General features: G+C 56.7%; 1 protein-coding gene across 3 annotated transcripts in view; it reads left to right on the forward strand.

Moving 5' to 3' along the window:
* Window positions 1-7,593, forward strand: part of XPO6 (exportin 6) — a 101,357-nt gene extending 93,764 nt beyond the window's left edge. For 2 of the 3 annotated variants that reach the window (XM_080829979.1, XM_080829980.1), the window contains 6 exons: window positions 899-1,013; window positions 1,190-1,361; window positions 2,983-3,144; window positions 3,906-4,004; window positions 4,168-4,398; window positions 6,889-7,592. In XM_080829979.1, the coding sequence (XP_080686105.1) occupies window positions 899-1,013; window positions 1,190-1,361; window positions 2,983-3,144; window positions 3,906-4,004; window positions 4,168-4,398; window positions 6,889-6,990 (881 nt within the window). In that variant the 3' untranslated portion in view covers window positions 6,991-7,592. Of the gene's footprint in view, window positions 1-898; window positions 1,014-1,189; window positions 1,362-2,982; window positions 3,145-3,905; window positions 4,005-4,167; window positions 4,399-6,888 lie in introns of all 3 variants that reach the window. The other variant, XM_080829978.1, reaches the window with a different exon arrangement.
* The last annotated feature ends 1,036 nt before the right edge of the window (window positions 7,594-8,629 follow it).

The raw sequence follows: 8,629 nt of genomic DNA on the forward strand, positions 1-8,629 counted from the left end.
GGGTAGCGCGGGCCTTGACGCTGAAGGCAGAGTGGGGGTCGGTTATGGGGAATCTGGGGCCAAGCTCCCCCCGCCCCCAACCCTGGGAGCCCTCACGTGGGCCTTGCGCCTGTGTTGTGTGGCCCAGAGTCACTTGGGGCATCTTGCCTCGTGCACTTCTAAGTCTTCGCCTTCTCCCAGTGCGAAATGTGAGAGGATGAGGCGATGGGGTCATGGTACAGGAGAGGAAAGAGAGCTTTTTCCCATGAGTGCTGCTCATTTCCTTAGAGGGCAGGGTGGCTTTTGCTGATACGGTTCCCGCCCTCCATCAGTGTCACCTACAGAGGCTCTCCCGGTGCATGTGGCCTGGCTCTCCTGAGAGCCCTTGCATGAGTCTTGTCAGTCAGCATGCGCTCCCTGATTGCCTCTTGTGAGCAGAGTGTGTGAGGTTAGAGCCAAAACACACTGCACAAGATGATGGTTTAGATCTGCAGCCAGTATTTTCTGCGATTAATCCCTTTCATGGGCCGGCGCCGTTCAGCCTGAATACACCCTCCTTATCCACCTTATCCACTTTCAGCCACTTAACCCCTGACCCAAGTGCCCAGATTAGTGGTCGGAGGGAGAAAAGTGACACTGGGTGCCGGCCGGTAAGGGCGGCTGCCCGGTGACCTTCGCTTCCTCTAGTGAGCTGTGGTCAGCCAGAGGTTCACGACTCCAGAGCTATTTTCCTGGCATGTCCCTGATGGTTTCCCACTTTCCATCATGGGCTCTGGGGGCGTTGGGGAAACTTCTTCAAGCAGGAAGGAAGCCTTCAGGCGAGACGGTAGTGCGGCTTGTCGAAGGAAGGCCATAGGCCGCGGGCTTCTGCTTACCCTGTGTGCCAGCTTCTGACCTTTCGCTTTGCGCCTTCATTTAGATGTGACCGATGAGATGCTGAGCTTCTTCCTCACTCTGTTTCGAGGCCTTAGAGTACAGATGGGCGTGCCTTTCACAGAGCAGATCATACAGACTTTCCTCAACATGTTTACCAGGTAACTGCACACCTGCTGTCCGTGGCTTGCAGACTCCCAAGGGAGAAGTAGTGGGGCCCCGGCTACAGAGCCTGGGGCTTTCTGCTCCTTCTCTTCACTTGCCACAAGCACTGGTGTTCATGCTGGTCCGCAGAGAAACGCTTCCTTGGCTACCACGCGTTTCCCCTTGTCCGCAGAGAACAGTTGGCCGACAGCATCCTCAACGAAGGCAGCACTGGCTGCCGGGTGGTGGAGAAGTTCCTGAAGATCCTGCAGGTGGTGGTCCAGGAGCCCGGCCAGGTGTTCAAGCCTTTCCTCCCCAGCATCATCTCCCTCTGCATGGAGCAGGTGTATCCCATCATTGCCGAGGTACGGGGGGCCCGGTTCCCGGTGCTGCCTCCAGTCTGCACCTGGGGAGGGAATGAAGTAGTGAAGAAAATGCATTGTGTTTTAAAGCTAATTTGTTATTTTTCTTGTAAAAATAATTTTTTCCAAGAAAGAATGCCTTTAGTCCAGTCTTTCTGTATTGGTTGGATTAATCCGAGCTGGTCTAGTGAAAGCACAGCAAGGCTGGTTGGTGAGGGAGATCAGTCTGCTGTGGCGAACGCTAACTTTAGGTGAATACGTGGTTTTCTCCAGCGAACACTGTAACACATGTACTTTCCAGTAAGAACGTCCATTGATCTCAAGACTCTAAGGCTGGTTCTTGGATCTGTCAAAGGTTTTATTGTTAAAGGGACACTCTTCCTCCGTAGAAAACAGGCATTCATGACAAGATCCAGAATAGGTGTGGATTTTTTTTTTTTTAAAGATTTTATTCATTTATTTGACAGACAGAGGTCACAAGCAGGCAGAGAGGCAGGCACGGGGGTGGGGGGGGGGTAGGAAGCAGGCTCCCTGCTGAGCAGAGAGCCCGATGCGGGGCTCGATCACAGGACCCTGAGATCATGACCTGAGCGGAAGGCAGAGGCTTAACCCACTGAGCCACCCAGGTGCCCCCAGAATAGGTGTGGATTTAACTACGTTTTATGTAATAGTTAAATAAGAGCTAACCGTTGTAATTGCCCCAACTAAGGCTTAAATAAGTCAGTTGCTTTGCATCATTAAGCACACTTGGGTCCTGTAAGGATTCCTGCCATGGGAGCTCGTGCCCTCTGGTCCCAATTTAATTTTAATCAAGAGTGAATTGAATATTATCTGGGCCTTACAGTTTTAATTCTACAGAGACATCTAGAATACTGTGACCTGGCCTGCCCTCCAATGACATGGAGATTTTCGGTTCAGTTAGAAAATACTGCTGAGCCTGCCTCCCTCCATCCCCTCCTCCCCGAATCCTGCTACCGGTGACCGCGGAGACAGGCCCAGGGAGCAGTCAGTCCCACCCGCTGCCTCCCACCAGAGTCCTCTGCCGCTGCTTTCCGTGGCTCTAGGTGCACTTTAAACTCCTGTTCCACAGAAAGCAGAACTGCTTTTAAAGCTTCTTACTTGTTTTGCATTAAGATCAACAGGTTAGCTCAGAACAGCATTCTTTGTTCTGGGAAAAGGAACTACATGATGAAGATGTGACAGGTCATACCAGCTGCTTTCTAAATAGGAAAGCCTATTCCTGATTGTTCTGCCAATAGGTAGCCTTTTTTTTCCTGGTTGGCTCAGTCGGTAGACTATGTGACTCGCGATCTCGGGGTTGTGAGTTTGAGCACCATGTTGGGGTAGAGATTACACAAAAATAAAATCTTTAAGAAAAAAAATTGTTAGAAAAAAGTAAAAGAACACACGGTCCCTCGGCCCCGACCTGGGCCTCGTGTCTTTGCTAGAGGATGCCTGGTTTGAACTGCCCGCCCGAGGGCGACCTGACCTGCTGAGCATGTGGGCGGGACACTGACTCTGCATGCTATGCCGTGCCGTGCTGGTGCCGGTCGCAGGCTCGCTTGGTCTGTGTTGCTTTGGAGCTGCAGGAAGGGCCGTTGTGAGGGTCTGTGTGTCCCCGCAGCGTCCCTCCCCCGACGTGAAGGCGGAGCTGTTCGAGCTGCTCTTCCGCACGCTCCATCACAACTGGAGGCACTTCTTTAAGTCCAGCGTCTTGGCCAGCGTTCAGCGGGGTGTCGCCGAGGAGCCGATGGAGAACGAGCCTCAATTCAGCGCCATCATGCAGGTGACACGCGGGAAGGGCGCGTGAGGCTGCCACCTGCTCCCTCGGCTGGCTGTCCCTCGATTTGCTGCCCAAACATACAGGGAAGCTCCATAGTCTCCGGTCAGAGCGTGGTGCTGCCGCTTAGCAGCTGGGCAGGTAGTTAAGTTCTTGGAGCTTCGGTCTCCATCTGTAGGGAGAAGCTGCCTGTTTTGTGGGCAGAGGGTGAGGGCGACCGAGTTCGCTTCTGCCCAGCAGCTGGCCTGTGGGGTGCTGGATGCGTGCCTGTCTGTCTGCCTTGTCCAGTGCTACAAGGGTGAGGGGGCTGCCTGCAGCACACTGAGGCCCCCTTGCCCAGAAGCTGAGTGGAGTCTCTTAGGGGAAGGGCCCAGGGGTCTGCTGACAGAGAGTGAGAGGCTGGCTCTAGGGAAGGCAGGAGGCAGGCTTCAGAGTCCGCTGGGATTGCTGAAGATTTGACTAGTCACTTGAGTAGCTTCTAGCTTCAAAGGTGGAATCCATGATGGGATCCAAATGTTTATTGCAAAAGGTCAAGGTGAGACTGATGTGTGAAGTAAGGCCCAGTGGGGAGGACTTTAGAGCTAAGATGACTCAGGAACATTCCAAGGTCTGATCAGAGGCATTAAGGCCCTGGGTACCCTTGTCCTGCCACTGGGCCCGAGGAACCAGCAGAGTGCTGGTTCTTTGGGTGTGGGGTGGGGGCTCCAGGAGGGCTGGGTCTGAGGTGCTTTGAATGCTGCCCCTAACACAGTGGTCTTACTCCCTAGGCTTTCGGACAGTCCTTTCTCCAGCCGGATATCCACCTATTTAAACAAAATCTCTTCTACTTGGAAACTCTCAACACCAAGCAGAAGCTATACCACAAGGTCAGTGCCCTCTCTCAGAAGGAGGGGGCAGTGGGGCGGGCGGAGTCCCAGCCTTCTGGGACAGCCGCAGGGGCTCAGGGTGGGCCACGGGATGGGATGTGGACAGGCTCAGGGGCGGAGTGAGCCCTTGGGCCATCGCTCAGCCCAGCCTCTCTGTCTGCAGAAGATCTTCCGGACCACCATGCTGTTCCAGTTTGTGAACGTGCTGCTGCAGGTCCTGGTGCACAAGTCGCACGACCTGCTGCAGGAGGAGATCGGCATTGCCATTTACAACATGGCCTCTGTGGACTTTGACGGCTTCTTTGCAGCCTTCCTCCCAGAGTTTCTGACCAGCTGTGACGGCGTGGATGCCAACCAGAAAAACGTGCTGGGGCGGAATTTCAAGATGGATCGGGTGAGGAGAGAGAGGCCAGGCTAAAGGGCGGGCAGGCGTGGGCTCTCACCCTGGCGCCCGCTCAGGGAGGAAGGGGCAGGCTACTTCCGTGTGTGGTCTGTGCCCACTGGTGGCTCCTGAATGACTTGGTGCTGTGGCTGGACGCTGGGCCGCACCTGCCCACGGTGTGGGCTTCTGCAGCAAGCGCATTCTTCGTCCCAGCCATCAGTCCCCAGCCCCGGCCCCAGCAGTCCATCTGATTGCCTCTGCTTCTTCGGGCTCCCTGCACTGCATCAAGCACACAGCCCCCCCGGCCACAGTCATTTCCTCCCGGGTCCTGAGCTGCTATAGCCCAGACTTGTAGATAGTCTGGGAAGACTGGTGCTCAGGAGCCACATCTCTGAGTCCCACCAGGGTTAGGAATGTGACCCTGGGCTCTTCCCAGGCCTCGTGGTTCAGCGGGGCCTGACATGGGAGGACCCTTGTCACCCCGTGCTGTCTGCCCAGGGAACGTGGCAGGGAAGGGGTAGGGGGTAGGGAGGAGGAGGCACAGGATGTACACAGAGCCATGGTTGCTAGTGGGTCTGAGTCCCACGGCGCCCAGCTTCTCCTGTCCCAGGGTGTTCTGTCTGGGCACTCACCCGCCCTCCTCAGCTGTTAGGTCTCTGCACTTGCCTGCTGGACTCTTCCTGGAACTCTTCCTGAGAAACGAGTCTGTTTCATCCTTCACCGCCTGACGTGCGGCAAAACGAAACCTTTCTCCCCCATCCTTGTGGCGTCCCCACCTTGCCTTCTGTGCTGCAGTGGCCGGACCGCAGCCCCACTTCGTGTGCAGACGGATATGCTGCTCCCGCTGGAACAGACTCCGCTGGCTCCTTATCTCGTCTGTGATATGCGTCAGCGTAGTTTTCTCTTAGACTCAGCGGCTCCTGTTTTCCTTTGTCTTGGAATCTTTCTTTCCCCAGGATCTGTCTTGATTTCTCCTAAGCTTCGGGAAGCTCGCTGTAGCTGCTTGGGTAGTTTTCCTTCCTGCTCCTTGAGGCCAAGTCCTGATGTGTCTAACTCTCACTTTCTAATGATGTCCTTATCAGTCAACTTCTTGATTTAAAGCAGTGGCTTCCAAGTCTAGTTCTGCATCAGCACACCAGGGGGCCTATTAAATGTACAGAGACATACTCTGTGTTCCCCCCAGGTCATTTGAAATTTGGCATTTGGGAGCCACTGATCTAAGAGATACTCCTTTGGTTTGTTTTCTGGAGGACAAAATAAGTAAAAGAACCTGCACCTTCATTCATCTGTTTACGGGTACCAGAAACTGGCTGGCTCTCCGGCCTGTGGGGGCGTTGGGGTTCCAGCCCCTCCCCGCCTTCAGAGGAGCTTTGCTGGGAAGACAGGCCACATGGCCCCCTGTGGATGACACTGGGCCAAGCACTTCACGTGCCCTGGCTCGTGGAAGCCTTCGGCAGCCTTCGGAGGGGAGGTCCTGTTACTAATTCCATTTCGCAGATGAGCGGAGGCTCAGCAAGCTCAGCTGGTAGTTGGCGGTTAGAGAACTTGGGAATTCTCGAGCCGGGAAGCGGGACTCCTGGCTGGGGGTTCTAGCTGCGAAGCCGGTGAGCACTGCCCACACGCAGGTGACCCAGGGCCCTTGGGGAACGAGGAGCAGAGGGGCTGGCCTCAGCCGTCTGGGGCCTCTTTGACAGAGGCTGGCTTTGAGATGAGTTTGAAGAGAGGAGGTTAGCCAGGGGAAGGATGCTAAGGGGCCCCGCCAGCGGCTTCCAGAAGGTACTCCCGTGGCACTGCCAGCCACATGGGGTCCCACAGGCCCCGTGGCAGTGGCAGGCACCATTGATGTTACTCTGCATTTGGACCTGCAGTCTGGCCCCCAGTGATCCCAGCCTAAGCATGAGGAGGCAGACCTGGGGTGGTCTTGCTGGATTGGGGGAGACTCGGGGGTTCCAGCTGCCAGGGTCCTTCTCCACTGGTGTCTGAGGCCTGTGGGCTCCTGCGGGGGTGTCCCTCCTGATCGGGAGCCCTGGGCGGGGAGGAGTCTGTGGACACGGCTTGGCCGGCTGTGGTGATGGAGAGGTGTGCGTTGGTGGACATACCCGTGTTCACGGGCGAGTCCAGTCTGGATTCCCTTCCGTTCTTACTGTGGAAACTAGGGCAAGTTTTGGAAGCTCTCTGTGCTTCACTTTCTTCAACCTTCACATGGTGACACTAACGAAACCTGCGTTGCAGGCTCTTGGGGAAGCTGAGTGGCTTAGCACCCAGATGGCCTGGGGCAGGGCCTGGCCTGTGGTGGGCACCCAGGGAGTGTTAGCTTCTGTTCTTTTGCCCCCATAGGGCCGTTGCTGACACAGGGTGAGTGAATGAGTAGCAGTTCTGACGTCTATAGAGCATTTGCAGACCTCTGAGGCCCACCCCGGGATCGAAGTAACTGGGGTGGGATTGCTGGGTGATTTGGGGTGTTGGGTGGGGCTGGGCTGCAGCTGTGCCCCTGCCTTCCAGGACCTGCCCTCGTTCACCCAGAACGTGCACAGGCTGGTCAACGATCTGCGTTACTACAGACTCTGCAATGACAGCCTGCCCCCCGGCACCGTGAAGCTCTAGGCACGGCCTGCTTGTCGCCAAGGGACACGAGCTCCCACTGCTGCCACCCGCCTCCCCTCCGCCTCTGCCACACATGGCTCCCGGACAGGCCTCGGCCACTCCTTGGATTCTCGCACCCTGAACAGCGCTGCCTGCCCCCCGTCCCTCTCCACGCTCCTGTCCTGCTGCCCACCCAGCTGAGCTGGCTTCAGGGTGCATCTTAGCACTGGTTGGAGTGCCCAGGGCATCGGGAGCGGGCAGAGGCTCGTGCGGCCAGGTGCCAGGGAGATCCCCCCAGGAATCCTGTGGGCTGGTCCGCGCCATGCCCGCGGATGTCAGCCATGAGGCCGAAACGCCAAGGACTGCTCATGACAGTGCCACCTTCTCACCATTCCACCCCCACCTCCGGCCCGGCCGGCCCCGGAGAGACTTGATGCTGGAACTGTTGGGCGCTTCTGTCAAGCCTCTCCCGCCCTCCCCTCCGATTGCCTTGAAGTCTCTGCTCTTCGTCAGAGATTTGCAGACTTGTGGGGTTTTTGTTCTTGTTTTCTCATCATTCCATTGTGATACTAAGAAACTAAGAAGCTTAATGAAAAAATAAAATGCTTATGTTGTTGTTATATAAACGCTGGTCGGGGAGCATCTTTCCGCTCAGCTTGCCGGGGCCAGTGTGCAGGTGGAGGGGCCGTCCTGGTGGGGAGCAGGGCTGCGAGCCACAAGGCCCACGGCAGGGCCCCGGGAGAGCCCAGCAGAGGAGGGCCAGTTCACGTAGGGACTCCTAGGCCGCCTCTCCATTAAGGGGCAGGAAGACACAGGGCCCCTGTTTCTTAGAGTCAGAGGGTAGGGGCTTGTCCATACGGTTCCCCTTGAGGTGTGGGTGGACTTGGAGCCAGGTAGGGTCCGCCACCCCTGCTGCTCAGGCCTGGGCTCACGCTCATCGTCCTCCTAGAGAACGGATGCTGCCCGAGACACCCAGCCAGGCATTGGCCATCGGTGGACCAAAGTTTTGCCGGAGGTCAGTGGCGGCGGGGAGGGCTGGGTGGCTGGCGTGCTCGGAAGAGGTCGGGGTCTGGGGAGAACTCAGGGCTCACGGGTGTGTCTGAGAGCCGGGCCTTTTCGGCCGTGTTAGTGTGTGGCAATGGTGCTTGTCCTGAAGTTGCTGGGATGCCACGTCGGCAGCTCCTCCTGCCTTAAGGTCCCGGTGACCGGACCGACAGGACTAGGCTAGATTCTTTTTTTTTTTTTTTTTTTTAAGATTTTATTAAGTGAGCTCTACACCCAACATGGAGCTCTAACCTACAACACTGAGATCAAGAGTTGCACACTCCACCGACTGAGCCAGCCAGGCGCCCCTGGACGAGGCTAGGTTGTCACGTGGACCCAGCCCTGGCGAGAAGAGGCTCGCTCACCTGCAGTGAGGGTGGCCCCTGGCTTGGTGGTAGAACTGGGGAGGAAGGGAGTTGGGGGCTGATGGCTTGTGCTTCTGAGGCCTTTGTTAGCATCACTGGGGGGAGGGGGTTGGGAACGGGCAGGGGGTACATGGGCGATGCGTGCGTGCGCGTTAGTCACAGCCTCCCAGCTGCAGCTAGCCCCGCTTCAGAGTTCGGAGAGGAGGAAATTGAAACTCCAGTCGCTCTTTTGCAGAAAGGAATTAGCATCC

This window comes from Martes martes, assembly GCF_963455335.1.
Source record: "Martes martes genome assembly, chromosome: 18".
NCBI classification, from domain to species: Eukaryota; Metazoa; Chordata; class Mammalia; order Carnivora; family Mustelidae; genus Martes; species Martes martes.